The 15,961-nt window shown below is 36.1% G+C and overlaps 1 protein-coding gene and 1 non-coding gene across 2 annotated transcripts in view; both read left to right on the top strand.

Moving 5' to 3' along the window:
* TTLL7 (tubulin tyrosine ligase like 7) overlaps window positions 1-15,961 on the top strand; it is an 83,267-nt gene that overhangs the window by 13,044 nt on the left and 54,262 nt on the right. Inside the window, exons 8-9 of the mRNA XM_003921374.4 lie at window positions 4,043-4,201; window positions 8,970-9,064. Coding sequence (XP_003921423.2) covers window positions 4,043-4,201; window positions 8,970-9,064 — 254 coding nt within the window. The remainder of the gene's footprint in view (window positions 1-4,042; window positions 4,202-8,969; window positions 9,065-15,961) is intronic.
* Window positions 2,331-2,469, top strand: LOC120366291 (U4 spliceosomal RNA). Its single transcript, XR_005581016.1, has one exon. It is a non-coding gene; the product is annotated as a U4 spliceosomal RNA (small nuclear RNA).

Genomic DNA, 15,961 nt, shown 5'->3' with positions numbered 1-15,961 from the left:
TAGAGAGAAAAATCAAATCATTCTACAGAGACACACTGCTTAACAACAGGGATGCATTCTGAGAAATGCATCCTTGGGTGATTTTGTCATTGTGCAGACATCACAGATTGTACTTACACAAATCTAGACTAGGAATAGCCCACTACACACCTAGACTATCAGATAACCTGTATATGGTATAGCCTGTGGCTCCTAGTCTCAAAACCTGTACAAAACATTACTGGGCCGGGTGCGGTGGCTCACTCCTGTAATCCCAGCACTTTGGGAGGCTGAGACGAGTGGATCATTTGAGGTCAGCAGTTTGTGACCAGCCTGGCCAACATGATGAAACCGCGTTTCTACCAAAAATATAAAAAATTAGCTGAATGTGGTGGCATGCCCCTGTAATCCCAGCTATTCGGGAGGCTGAGGCAGGAGAATTGCTTGAACCCAGGAGGCAGAGGTTGCGGTGAGCCGAGATCATGCACTTCAGCCTTGGCGACAGAGCAAGACTCGGTCTCAAAAAAACAAAAATTATTGCTGTACTGAATAGTGTAGGTGATTGTAAGACAATGGTAAAGATTGTATATCTAAACATAGATCAGGTACAGTAAAGGTACAATATTATAATCTTATGTGACCACTGTTGAATATGCTGTGCACTGTCAACCAAAATGCTCTTTTGTGGCACGTGGCTCTGTTTATCCTTTTGTTGATTATTTTGTTTGTTGACATTTTACCTTACTTTCTATATCGCAGGCCATATATCCAAAGGTCCTTAGGTGTCAGGCAAATAAGAGGAGTGAAGTGGTCTGGAGAGAAGAAACTAGGTTGCTCTGGAACTGTGATAATTTGAAAATCAGGAGAGGTCTGAAGGAGGTAGCCACCACTCAGCACCAGCTTGTTGGTGCCAATGATATTTTAGGCCCGGTGGGGCACATTCTTCTAACTTGTTGGTAAATTGTTGGTAAATTATGTGTAAATTATAAAAATGAAAAAAATAATTTTAAATGTTGGCAATGGACTCAAGAATTTTAAAAATGTTGGGACTCAAACAAAAGTGTTTGTCATCTGAATTTGGTCAGATAACCAACAGTTTGTTAACTTTTGATTATAGCTTCCTAAGAGATGAAATGCATGTAAATGAGAAATTGGATCACAATAATGCTACATTTGTTTATTGATGTAATTACTTTCTCAAGGCCAATTTTGTGGAAATTCCAAAAACTATTCTAATGACAGTTTACTATCATAGTGGGTCAGAAGCATCAAAATGGTGAAATTCAGTAATTTTGGACTGTAGTTCATTGATGGAAGATCATACAATCTTCTGTCTGATGATAATTCAGTGAATTGGTCTATTGCTCAGTGGGACCCAGAAAGTTTTATATATCCTCTGGCATTCTTTTTTTTCTGTACACATTTTTAACTGTCATATGTATTTGGCTTTTTGAGGACATCTTTGTGAAAAGGTAGAACCTGTTGGGCTTCTTTGGTGAGGCAGTTATGGAGTGAACCAGAGAGAATAATGAGGGTCATTAGCTTTACATATACTGGTTTTAAGTGTCGTTTTCCCCACACAATTGAATTAAGAGAAGGTATACAGCAAGACTAATGCTACTGAGAGGATATGGACATTAACTTTCTGTTAGGACCTTAAGTATAGTTTTTAGATATGACCCAAACATAGCCAATGTGGGCCTATTAAGCTCTGACACTTTTCATGGTCTTGTTTATAAGTGGACAAATTTTGCCTCATTCTTGGCTATGTTAGAATGTATATTAATCATCTATAAATAATCAGTTAATAAACCTAGCATTTCAAGTACTTTTGTTATAATTATTTTGTCAAACAACTGTCTCCATTTATGTAATTATTTGAAAATTGGCTGTCTTTATTAAGAATTGGTATACTTTATATAGCTACCTCTTTAAGATGAATCAGTGGGATAGTATAAAAAGAGAATGGCAGGAGGAGGTGAAGAAGGCAATTATGCAGTAAATTTTAATTTTGATGTCTTAGTTTAGAAATTCCCTGAATTTAACTTATAACTTATTTTTAATGACCTCATTTTGGTGGGTAATTTCTCAAAAAGTAACTATTAATATATAAAAAGCAGAATTCATCAGTACCCTTTGTGAAGACAGAGCCGTGTACTTTTGTTCTGGTCAATAACAAATCAGTAGAAAATCAAACAATGGAGTTTAAAAATGAGTATAATTGTTAAAAAATAACTATCCTTACTGCTTTTTGTATATCTAAGGTGTAAATCTACAAGTCGCATTTCAAAGCAGTGATATCATGTTGAAAATTCTCAAAAACTGTAGTAGAATTTTATTTGTTATTTGTTAGCTTTGCACAGTGGCAGTATCGTAGCCAATGGGGTTTAGCTGAGGCGTGATTATTGCTAATTGAAAACTTATTTGTATTTGTTTATATCATTCCTATTGTCACATTTACTGGAAATCTTGCCTTTACAATCTAAAAGGACATTATTTTCTATGTAGCAAAAACAGATTCTTAATTCAGGGTCTGATTAATAATCAGTCTCCACCCCCTTCCTCAGCCTGTACTGTTTCACACAGATACTTATCAAAGTTTTAACTTTTTCCTCCTCTCAAGTGGTTTCAGTAATATTGGCAAAGATTTACATAAAGTGGCTTTTTGTCTTTTATTTTATATGCTATGGTGCCATCATGAATTTGTTACCTTGAGCAAAATTTTTTGAAAACAGCCTCTCATGGCACTTTTGATACTTATTCCCAAATATGAACTGGGTTGTGATTCTGGTTAACAGTGAGGTTAACTTCTGTCTTCCCTTTTATCACTCATTTAACAAATACTGTTCCAACAGGTAGTGGAATATTTGAGACTAACCTCACATATGAGGTGGAATTCTAGAGGAATGATAGAATAACAGTAACTATAATAGGACTCTGGGCATTATGTTAAGAGTTTTACATGGAATCTCATTTTGTTCTTATGTTAACTTTTTGCGGTTTATATTTAAACTGAGGAAAAAATGAGACTCACAAAGTGTAAGCAACATGACTGAGGTTGCATAGCTAACAAGTTACAAAGCCAGGAATAAACACAGGAAATCTTACTTTAGAGCCAGGCTCTTAACTGTCTTTTTCTATTGCCTATACCTATAGAGAGGGAGTTAAAATGACAGTATCTTCTGAGCAAAAATGGGTGAGACAGCTTTTCTTTTATAGCTTGTTCTGAAACTTCAGTAAAATAACTTTTAAAAAATTAGGATTAATAACTCACCCCAGTAGTATTATGTATTTTTTTCTCAGAAAATATTGAGAGTCAATCTTTTAATTGGCAACACTCTTCTCAGGTAAAACTTAAACACCACAGTATCATCACTGAATAAAGAAACTCAGCTCTCATAGATTTTGTCTTCCCAGCCCTTTCAGCCTTTATCTAAGGGGAGTTTCTATACCGGTGTTTGTGAAATAATTTACTCTCCTTGGAATTTTTCCTCCCTATCACCCTCATCTCTTCTGGATGGGGCTAGCATATGCTCCTCCCTTACTTGTTTTGACTTATAGAAACCACATTTATCACCTTTATTTTACTTGTTTGCAAATGTTTTTAGATACCTACTAAATGCTAGCTACTATTGTAGGCACTGGGAATGGTGTTATAAATAAGTCAGACAAGGAGTCTTCTCTAATGTAGAAAGAAAATATCAACTGGTTATATGTTGTATGTAGTGATGCTAAGGAATGAAGGGTGGCTGCTTTTAACTTGGGGGTTGGGAAGGCCTCTCTGAATGTCTAAGAGCTAGACTTGGGAATACAGGGGAAAGAGTATTCCGCAAGAGGGAACCGTGAATGCAGAGGATGTAAGGTAGGAAAAAGTGTCTTACTTGAGGATCCCAAGGCAAGCATGAGGGTAAGAGTGAAAAATAAAGTCAGAGCAGTAGCAGGGGCTAGATACCACAGAGCTTTGTAAACTTGGCCAGGCTGCCAGTTTGTAGGCCCTGGTTATATTGACACATGTGAAATGAGACACAAAGGCATTTTCACCTCTTTTATCACAATCTTATAGGAATTGGTGGTAAAGACCCTGATTGTAGCAGAACCTCATGTCCTGCATGCATATCGAATGTGCAGACCTGGTCAGCCTCCAGGAAGTGAAAGTGTCTGCTTTGAAGTCCTGGGATTTGATATTTTGTTGGATAGAAAACTAAAGCCATGGCTTCTGGAGGTAAGGCATTCTTTAAGAAGAAGTTATCATTGTCCTTATGTATTGAAATAAATGTTTTAAAGATGTGTACTTAAGACAGTTGTCCCATTAACTGACCAGCATGAGGCCTGAATGGAATAAATGGGAAGAAGAGGATAAAAATTCAGGGAATAGAACAGTTCCAAGAATGAATCAAAGTGTTTGATATTACTAATTTTCCCAAATTAGTATCAAGTGATTTCTAGGACAGGTATTTGGGATTCAAATGTGGAGGTGCTTTTACTGATTTGTTGCTTACTTGCTGTACTATTTCTCAGCCTCCTGGCTTCTACCAGGTCATGAGTTCTGGGTAGCGTCTCTCCTCTCTGTGGGTGCCCAGGCTTCAGGATCTTGCCTTCAATGTATTTCCCCTTCAAACTCTCCAAGAGGCTCCAATTGGTTCATTAATCAGTATACAGTATCCAATACCCTGGGTGGTAAATTTCTCCTTTACGGCCATGTTATATACTTGGGGTTCCCCTCAGGGAGACTGTCAGTTGTATGTCTTCAGGTTTGCTGCCAGTCCTTGGTAGGGTGAGAGTTACTATTTTTCTTTGATGATAAAAGGTCATGTAACACATGGAATAGTAAAAAGGAGAAAGTAAAAATTATCTCTTGACAATTTCAATATATTTTCCTGCTAGTTATGTTTATATTTACATTACCCAGAAGAAACCTTAGAAGTCACATGGTCCAGAAGACCTCATCCATCAGTTCCCTTTAAGCTCCTTGATCTGGGGTTATGCACCTTCTTGTGGCCACTGAAATACCATGTTTTGGAAAATCCATCAGGAACATATTGCTATAGAAGATGTAATCAATCACTATCTTTCATTTTAAATCACTTATCTCTCTTTTTGTTAGTGATTTAGGAGTTAGAATTTTCATGTATAATATCAGGGTTTGCATAAGCAGATTGAACGAGTGATAAGTGAGATGAAGATACTAAATATACATTTCAATGAAATGACGCTTTTCTAATATGAGGGTCAAAGACTGTGTGTGTGTTTGTGTGTGTGTGTGTGTGTGTGTGTGCACCTGTGTGTGATCACATCTACTTTAAGCAATAACATGTATTGTGTCTCCAAGGAAATAAAATTCTCTCTGTTGGATGTTCAGATTTTGCTCCAGCCTGGGTCTGGTTTGCTTCCTCCTTTCCTTGGATATGAAAGCATTTGACTATGCACTATGGACCTGTCATCTTGCTAAGGCCTGAAATTTTATTCTTTAGGTTTCTTATTTACTGCAGCAGTCCTTTCCTGTTCTTAGCTATATTTTCTTCTGCCCCTGTTAGTTCTCTTTTGTCATTGATGGAGTGGGGAAAAAGTGAAGGCACATGCATAAAGGAGGATAGCAGGAAATAATGACTTTATAGATATCTTAGTTACCTTTTTTTTTTTTTTTTTTTTGATACAGAGTGTCACTCTGTCACCCAGGCTGGAGTGCAGTGGTGCAATCTTGGCTTACTGCAGCCTCCGCCTCCTGGGTTCAAATGTTTCTCCTGCCTCAGCCTCCTGAGTAGCTGGAATTACAGGTGTGCACCACCATGCCTGGCTAATTTTTGTATTTTTAATAGAGATGGGGTTTCACCATATTGGCCAGGCTGGTTTAGAACTCCTGACTTCAAGTGATCTGCCTGCCTCGGCAGGCCAAAGTGCTGGGATTAAGCCACAGTGCGCAGCCCTAAAATCCTACAGCACCTGGTGTTTCCAAGCCGTCTCTCATCCAAGTCCCAGCAAGGCCTGACCCTGCTTAGCTTCACGAGATCAGGAGCATTCAGTGGGGTAGGGCTGTAGACACCCGCGGTTACCGTTTTTTTTTTTAAAAAAAAACCGAACCAAACCAAACCAAACCAAAACACACTCGCTTCACTGGAACTTTCTATTAGCTTGCTAAATCAGAATGGACTGAATGGTTGAATTCTGAATTTTGTTTTAAAATATTCAAAATAACCCTTGTTTGCATGAACGTTTCTTCATTCTTTACTCTTTCTTTGTGTCTAGATCAATCAGAACCATTAAAACACTACACAATAACCAAGAGCTGTGGATAATGAACATTTATTATATTAAAACAGTTCAAAGAATCTTAACTTCAATCTTGTCTTGTATTTTACTCCCTGCTGAAATTTTAGTGGGTCTAACAGACATTGTTAAAAAACCTTTTGGCGCCATCAAGTGGAGTAAGGTATTAGGTGCTTCTGAGTATGTGATTTTAGTTAACCAGAATAATTTCAGGGACTGATTGCTAATGGCAGAATTGCACACATTTTCATACGGAGAAAACATATTTTAGGAAAAACACGGAAGTTGCGTGGAGTATGAATATACCACCAATAGTTTAAGTACCCATAAATTAAACAAGAACCTACTAAGTTATAGTCATTGTGTAAGGTGGTGGGGATAGAAGACAGAATACTTGCCCTGGTGTAGCTGTTCTTCAGATTTGCATTTTATGGTAATAGTTATAAGAACTAGTAGGTAAAAGGGAAATGGCATAAACAATAGCATGATTAATCTCTTTGTCTACCTGTGTGTATTGGAGAGTTAAAAAAAATCTTTGCAGAAGACACATCAAAACAAAGTTTGTAGGGCTGCAGAAGGGTGGGGTAACGGCTCAGGGCTGAGAGAGATGGAGTAGGGGTGGGGAAAGGCTCTGGAGCACAGGGAACAGCACTAATTTAGGAGCACAGAAGTATGGGTACTTTAATTTGTGGACAAAGTGATTGTTGTGATAAAACTTTTTAGGACAATTAATAATAGTGTTTACTAATTAATATATTTTATAATAATTTTCATTTTTTAATGCATTTACAAGTTGTTGAATTTTGAGACGTTAACATCGACTATGTTTCATCTGTTTTAGAATTGGGATAGGAAATGAGAACCAAATAAATCATCACATTAGAGAGGCGAATTTTGACTGTGTGGAGCACTAATTTTTAGTTTCTTCTGTCAGTCGTTTGTAGTTCTTCTTTTATTTTTTTCTTTACCTTTTTCATAAAACTTAAAAAAAAAACCCAAGAACATCCCTGAATAAAAATTTAAATTGAAAAAGTTTTCCTGCCTTTCCACATATTATTAATAGTTTTTGTCTTGTGTGGGTATACCTTTCACAGACCAGTTTCTCTTACATTATAGTACAGGGAAGAATTTGAAATAGGTAAGGAGAGAGAGAGAGATCTGAGATGGCTTTATACCAAGACCTCAGTACCATCCTGGAGGAGGGATATGCCTGGCACAAGAAATTTGGAATGGAAACTCTGAGGAATTCTACAAATGTCTGATTTATTTTATAACCATGTCACATATAGTGGCAATGTTGTCATTAATTGTATTATAAACTCCAGAGATTTGAATCAGTATGGTTAAAACTTTTTTTTCCTATAAAATGTATGCTTTACCCTTTCTCTGCACTTGTAAAGGGAAATGCTTAGAGCTTTCATAATAGATAAACACCCTTTCTCAAATTGACCTAGAATAAATGGATGTTATTGCAGTTTTCAAGCTATTTCCTTCTCCTTGAGACTGCATCACAAAGACAGGAATTTTATTTACCACTTTCTAAATCAGAAATCAACAAAGGAATCAAAATATAACATGGCCTATCTCTGTAAAGGAGTACCATGCATTCATCGAAATGATGGCATGATGAAAGATTTTCATGATACATCATTAAGAGAAAAGCTTGGATTATAAACTGAAGTATGGTTAGTATAGACATGTATTTGGAAGATGAAATGAATATTTTAAATATGTATGCATAGAAAATATCTGGAATAATATCTACCAAATGGTTAACAAGACACTAAGTGTTAAGTAGTGGGATTACAGGTAATCTTTTGTTATTTGTTTTCCTTCTTTATACTAATTTTTCTGCTGTGAACCTGTTACACATTTCTAATTAAAGATGTTGTATTCCTGAGTAATTTTTTATTATAATGTATTATTTCTTCAGGTGCCAGTTGTAGAATGCATGCTTTCAATTGTTTCGTCTCTTGTGATGAATGTGTATAACTGTGATTAGTAGCGCATATGTGTGTGTGTGTGTATATATATATATATATATATATATATATATATATATATATGAGATAGCCTAAGGGATTAGTTGATGTCAAGAAGCTAAGCTGTTGTGTTGAACTCACCAGTGTTCTAACCAACTGTTTTAATTGATTAAGAAATTTTCCTAAACATCTGGTATTCCACTTATATTTTTTATAACAATACGACAGTAACAAAATTCAACAAAGATAAAAACAAAAACTCTAGCTCTTTTATTTTTCATTTTAATGAATTCCTGAAGATCTGAAGCAGTGAAAAAGGGGCACTGATAGTTTCTATATTTTAAACATATAGATGTGTATAATTATTACTGTGTTGGTAACATGAATATCACTATTTCCTTTTTGTTAGGATAAATCATTTTTAACCTTCTTAAACTTAAACCAACCATGCATGAGGTAATGGAGAGAGTGGAATGAAGGGAGAGGCTAGATTATACTGACGGTAGAGCTTCTGAATTAAGGCACCAGCAAGAAGGAGATGGTGCTAACAGTCAGTTCCTTGTAATCTGTTGACATATGGTGATGTGGAATGGACATGTGGCAATAATAACTGGGCCATCTTCCATGTAAAGCTTTGAGGTTTATTGTAGAGTTGTTCTACTGGCTAGATATCCCACATTAAATTAACAAATATGTATTGAATATTTATTCACCTTCCAATATTGTTTTCTTTGTAAATTTCAGATTAACCGAGCCCCAAGCTTTGGAACTGATCAGAAAATAGACTATGATGTAAAAAGGGGAGTGCTGCTAAATGCATTGAAGCTACTAAATATAAGGTAAGGTAAAGTATTTTCTCCATCTTTTGGACATTTTAATGCGCATTTGACATAATCATTTGTACATAAAATTGGCTTTTCAGAATAGTATTTTTTATTTTTATATTTTGTAATTTTTATTTTTTGATTCTATTTTGTATTTTTCATTTCTTGATTCCATCCATTTTGGGTTTTTCATTTCTTGATTCCATCCATTCTTTAAACTCATGTAGTTAAAAAAAATCTTTCCCCTTCCTCCTGTATATTGCTTTTCCTGCTTCCCAGGCAACATTCTGTACCTGCAGTAAATGAGGTTAAATTGCAATGTAAGTATAATTATTTATTATAGAGTACATTATTAAATTGGTAATACTTTAGGAGACCCACTAGATTATCTTCCTTACCTTATAAGAAGAAACTAAAGCACAGAGAGTTCATTCAGGAAATTAAAAAAAAAAAAAACTCAAACATGGATTTCCTAACTTTCTTTCCAGGGTCTTCCCACTACATCATGCTGCCTCTGTAAACAAAAAAGAGAGGCGATTGTTCAGTGAGAGGTAACTTTTCCATTTAGGGAGGCAAGTAAAATTTGAGAGAAGACTTGGCTGGTGTGGATATAGGGCTGATTGCAGTGTACATGATCATGCCATTCAAGTATTTGAAATGCTGTTATGTGGGAAAAGCTTTTGGATCATTACAAAATGAAGTTTTTAGATGTTTAACTGAAACATTTGATGAAATAGTGAATTACCTGCCATTATAAGTGTTCAGACAGAGCTTAGAGTATTGGGTTAAAGGGCCTCTAAGGTGATTTAAGCTCAGTGATTTTATGATTTCTATTTATTCTAATTGTCATTAAAGAATTCTAGCACAGTTAGGGTATGCTTTCAAGCAATTTTTAAATTTAAGATGTTTCCAAGCATTTAGTAGGTATCTGATTAAGATGTAGCTTTCTGTGGGCAGCATCACTAAAAAAAAGAGATGGACATAGAAACCTGTTCAGAAACTTTCATGTGGTCTTTTTTGCCTGATGAAAGATGAACTTGTCTAAATTCTACTTATATTTCAATTATTCTAAAAGAAATGAGTAGAAAAGGAGATGTAGAATGAGAATTTTGTTTTTAGTTTATCCAAGTACATTAAGTATTTTGGATTAGCAATATGCCTCTACATTTTTTTTTTTTTTTTGCATGAAAGTTTACTATTACTGTTTAAATAAGCCTTGTGTTTAGTGGGGTTTTTTTGGGCATATATTTTGACTTTGCCATTGATGATACCAATTCAGGACATTATCTGTGGGTGTTTTTGGTATTTTTAAAAGTGAGGTAGGGTGTTTTTAAAAATGAGGTATATATATTTTCAGCAGTTAGAAATTTCTAGACCTAAAACTAAGGGGAAGTTGGAATTAATTTTATTTATCTTTCTTAGTGTTGTTCCACAGAGAATTTAGCACAGTTCTTAACATTTGGAGCATATGCTAATGAGGCTTATGTTTCAGAAGTCCCTTCTCTCTCCAGCTGGGTGGAGAGCTCCATGGGTGCGTGTGTTAGACTTGAGTCTCACTGAGCATGTCATAGTAACTTAGGCAGGAACTAGAAACACTAGGAAAATTCTTGTCTATTTATTAAAGAGGATTAATTTTCATATGGAGTGTTTTAATTTTGGACAGAAAGAATTGTTCTGTGAATCCAGAAATCCCCTATTTACATTAATTTTAATCAGACTATTGGGAATGATCTTCTTTTCATTATGTTATCTTTCTGCTCAAGAACCTAAATAGAGTTCTATTTACCAACATGTAGCCTAAGTTTCTACATAACTTAACCTTTGCTATTCTGTTTTATTTCCTGTTTCTCTCCAACCCAGATTGTTTTAGTTAGGCTGATTGTCTCATTATTTTTCCCACATAGCTTGCCCATTCTTACTGATGATTTATTCTATTCTCTAGTCTGAATGCCTTTCCTTATTGCCTATGACTCAGTTCCCATCTTTTATTATGAAGTCTTCCTTTTGACCAAAATTAATCTTTCCTTTCTTGGAGCTCCAGAAGGACTTTTTGCCTGCATAGCATATGGCTTTTCACTTTGTTTACTCTCTTATCCTATGTGCTGTTTTACCTGGGCACAGCTGGTTTTTCTTTTCAATTAAATTTAAGCTCCTTGAAATTGAAGAGTACATACTTTTATATTCACAGTGCTCAGTAGAGTGCTTTGTTTATAGTATGACCTCATGTATAGCGGTTCATTTAGTAAACGTGCTTTTAGTCTCAAGGAAATTTAGAAGAACGTAAATTGCTCAGGATATTCCATCACAACTGCTGTGAAAACAGAACCTTGGGTGGAGGGGGTCAAAATTGATCCTTTTTTTTTTTTTTTTTTTTTACTTGGATGACAGAATGCAATTTGAATTCAGATTCGAATAATTTTTTAAAACATTAGTTTTGGGGTCTTCAGAGACCAGAAAGTATGAAAAAGGTTATATGTAGAACAAGTAAAAGTTCTTTTTTCTATAATAAAAGGAAAATTCTATGATGGTGTTACTGGGTTAATAAGAAGAATCTTTTCCTCCATAAGTATTCTATTACAATCATTAAAATAGAATCTAGAAAAGATATTCACAATCCCATGAGTCCTTGGGTCTGAAATACTTGTTAATTAGATTAGATTAAATTAAATTAAGTTAGATTGCCCATCTGTCCCTTATTTAGAACTGATTCATGGGCTACAGGCTTGCAGCATTTAATGCCACCCTGCCATTGAACATTTAGCCTCACTGGCCTTCTGTGACACTAAGTGTCTGAGTTTTCTTAACTTTGAGCATCCTTAGTCTTCGCTTACGATTTCACTTACTTTCTGGTCCCTACCTGTCGTTTTCTCACTGTGTTTTTGCCTCAGCCCTCTTTTCTCCTGTGTCAATCTTATTACTTTTTATGGTATTATTGAGTCTGACATGTATGTAGCAATATGGATTGGGGTGCCCCTCACTAGCTCTGAGTCATTCTGGAGCTCTAGTCAAGCATTTGCAGCTCTCTGCTGACCATGTACCATGGATGCCCTGCTCTAATAGGTATTCAATAAACATGTAATGAGTGAGTGAGCAAGAAAATAAGTAAATGAGTGAATGGATACGGTTCTGATAATACTTAAATTTAATATTGCCAAAGTTGAATTATTTTCTCCTTCGATCCATCATGTTCCTCTTGATGGGTTTGTTTTTTTTTTTTCTCTGCTAACAATATCAAATACTTCCCACCCACAAAGGTTAAACCTAATCATTCATATAGTGGATTTTTTTTTTTTTTTTTTTGAGACAGTGTCTCTGTTGCCCAGGCTGGAGTGCGGTGGCATGATCTCAGCTCACTGCAACCTCTGCCTCCGGGATTCTCCTGTCTCAGCCTCCCGAGTAGCTGGGATTGCAGGTGCCTGCCACCACTCCCAGCTAATTTTTGTATTTTTAGTAGAGACATGGCTTCACCATGTTGGCCAGGCTGACCAGGCTGTCTTGAACTCCTGACCTCAGGTGATCTGCCTGCGTTGGCCTCCCAAAGTGCTGAGATTACAGGCATGATCTGCGCTTGTCCTACTGGACATTTTTAAAGAGCTTATAAAATTTGCTAGAAGCTGGAGATACAAAAATGAATAAAATGTCTCCACCTTAAGTAGTTCAGTTGTTAAAAGAGAAATATATATGCTCATAGACACATACAATACATTAATAATTACCCAGTTTGCTTTGCTAGTTAATGGCAGAATGATTCATGTGAAAGTCCAGGCTAGGAAGTTGGGAGTTATACTTAACTTTCTTTTGAATCAACTCAATCTTGTCAAATTTCTGACTATCACTTTATTTATCCGTCTACTCTCCAAGGTTAAAAACTTCTTATCTTTCTCTTGGACTATTTTATTGGCTTCCTTCCTGTTTCCAGGACTAACCTCCATCCAATTTTGCAGCTTCTATTCTGTTGTTCTGCAAGTCATCCAACACCATTTATTCAGAGTCCACTACCATTACAACAGGTATTGGGAATCAAGTATCTCCTGTGATTTCTAGGCTTCTGGGTTAGATGACTTGTCTAATGATGTGCCATTCATTGAGATGAAGATTATAGGTGAGAAAGAGGCTTAGAGAAATAATGGGGGAAGGTGGAAAGAGAAAGATGATTCAGTTTTAAACAATTTTGAGATGCTTTGAAACAATGTTAAATGGAAAATTTGATATACAGGGCCCCAGGAGATAGAGATATCTGTATGATTGACATTCATGTATAGATTGCCCTTGAATCTAAAGGATGAGATCACACAGTTGGACTGTATGTTTTGAGAAGAAGGGCAGAGACCTGAGGGATTCCAGTATCAGAATAGAGATTTATAAGCTCTGATATTCTAATCAGATTGTTTCCACATTGTCAGATAAAGTTTAAACTCCTTTGAATTACGTGCAAGGCATTTTTTGATCTTTTGATTATATACAAGGCACTTTTTGAGCTGGCCCTTGCATCTCTCTCCAACCTGATCATTTCTTGTTCTTTTTCCTTTGCCATGGAAATGACTTTTCTAAGAACTCTTTTGTGGTACAGTTTCAAATTTCTGTACCTTTGCACTTTTTCTCATTTAATGTTTGTTCACTTTTGTCCTTTTGGTGATTGCCAACTGATTGTTAAAAATTGTGGTAAAATATATTTAACATAAAATTTACCATTGTAACCATTTTTTTCTTCTTCTTTTCTTTGTCTCTCTTTTTTATTGTGCCTTAGATTCTGGAGTACATGTACAGATTATGCAAGATTGTTGCATAGGTACATTCATGGCAAGATAGTTTGCTGCCTCCATTCCCCTATCACCTATACCTGACATTTCTCCCCATGTTATTCCTCCCCACCCTCCCTCCCATTGTCCCTGCCATATACCTCCCTGGCAATGGACCCCAGTGTGTGATGCTCCCCTCTCTGTGTCCACGTGTTCTTATTATTCAACACCTGCCTATGAGTGAGAACATGCGGTGTTTCATTTTCTGTTCTTGTGTCAGTTTGCTGAGAATGATGGTTTCCAGATTCATCCATGTTCCTACAAAGGACACAAACTCTTCATTTTTTATGGTTCCATAGTATTCCATGATGTATATGTGCCACATTTTCCTTGTCCAGTCTGTCATTGATGGACATTTGGGTTGGTTCCAGGTCTTTGCTAATTGTAAACAGTGCTATGATGAACATATGTGTTCATGTGTCCTTATAACAGAATGATTTATAGTAAAGGACTATAATGGGTATATACCCAGTAATGGGATTGCTGGGTCAAATGGAATTTCTATTTCTAGATCCATGAGGAATCACCACACTGTCTTCCACAATGGTTGAACTAATTTACATTCCCACCAACAGTGTAAAAGTTTCTATTTCTCCACATCCTCTCCAGCATCTGTTGTCTGCAGATTTTTTAATAATCACCATTCTAACTGGCATGAGATGGTATCTCAATGTGGTTTTGATTTGCATTTCTCTAGTGACAGTGATGATCAGCATTTTTTCATGTTTGTTGGCTTCATATATGTCTTCTTTTGAAAAGTGTCCGTTCATACCCTTTGCCCACTTTTGGATGGGTTTGTTTGTTTTTTTCTTGTAAATCTGTTTTAGTTCTTTGTAGATTCTGGATATAAGCCCTTTGTCAGATGGGTAGATTGCAAAATTTTTTTCCTATTCTGTTGGGTGCTGGTTCGCTCTAATGATTGTTTCTTTTGCTGTTCAGAAGCTCTGAAGTTTAATTAGATCCCATTTGTCTATTTTGGCTTTTATTGCCATTGCTTTTGGCATTTCAGTCATGAAGTCCTTGTCTATGCCTATGTTCTGGATTATTTTGCCTAGGTTTTCTTCTAGGGCTTTTATGGTGTTAGGTCTTATGTTTAAGTCCTTAATCCGTCTGGAGTTAATTTTAGTGTAAGATGTCAGGAAGGGGTCCAGTTTCTGCTTTCTGCACATTGCTAGCCAATTTTCCCAACACCTTTTATTCAACAGGGGATCCTTTCCCCACTGCTTGTTTTTGTCAGATTTGTCAAAGATTAGATGGTTGTAGCTGTGTGGTGTTGCTCCTGAGGCTTCTGTTCTGTCCATTTGTCTATGTCTCTGTTTTGGTACCAGTATTATGCTGTTTTGATTACTGTTGCCTTGTAGGATAGTTTGAAGTTCAGCAGTGTGATGCTTCCAGCTTTGTTCTTTTTGCTTAGGATTGTCTTGGCTATGTGGGCTCTCTTTTGGTTCCACATAAAGTTTAAAGTGATTTTTTCCAGTTCTGTGAAGAAGGTCATTGGTAGTTTGATGGGGATAGCATTGAATCTATAAATTACTTTGGGCAGTATGGCCATTTTCATGATATTGATTCTTCCTAACCATGAGCATAGAATGTTTTTCTATCTGTTTGTGTCCTCTCTTATTTCATTGAGCAGTGGTTTGTAGTTCTCCTTGAAGAAGTCCTTTACCTCCTTTGTTAGTTGTATTCCTAGGTATTTTATTCTCTTTGTAGCAGTTGTGAATGGGAACTCACTCTTGATTTTGCTCTCTGTTTGTCTGTTACTGGTGTATAGGAATGCTTGTGATTTCTGCACATTGATTTTGTATCCTGAGACTTTGTTGAAGTTGCTTATCAGCTTAAGGAGATTTTGGGCTGAGATGTTGTGGTCTTCTAAATATACCAGCCTGTTGTCTGCAAATAGAGATAATTTGACTTTTTCCTTTCCTAATTTGAATATCCTTTATTTCTTTTTCTTGCCTGATTGTTCTGGCTATAACTTCTAATACTATATTGAATAGGAGTGGTGAGAGAGGGCATCCTTGTCTAGTGCCAGATTTCAAAGGGAATGCTTCCAGTTTTTGCCCATTCAGTATGATATTGGCAGTGAGTTGGTCATAAATAGCTTTTATTATTT

The sequence above is a fragment of the Saimiri boliviensis genome, chromosome 11, assembly GCF_048565385.1.
Source record: "Saimiri boliviensis isolate mSaiBol1 chromosome 11, mSaiBol1.pri, whole genome shotgun sequence".
NCBI lineage: Eukaryota > Metazoa > Chordata > Mammalia > Primates > Cebidae > Saimiri > Saimiri boliviensis.
This window is presented reverse-complemented; position numbering and strand designations above follow the sequence as displayed.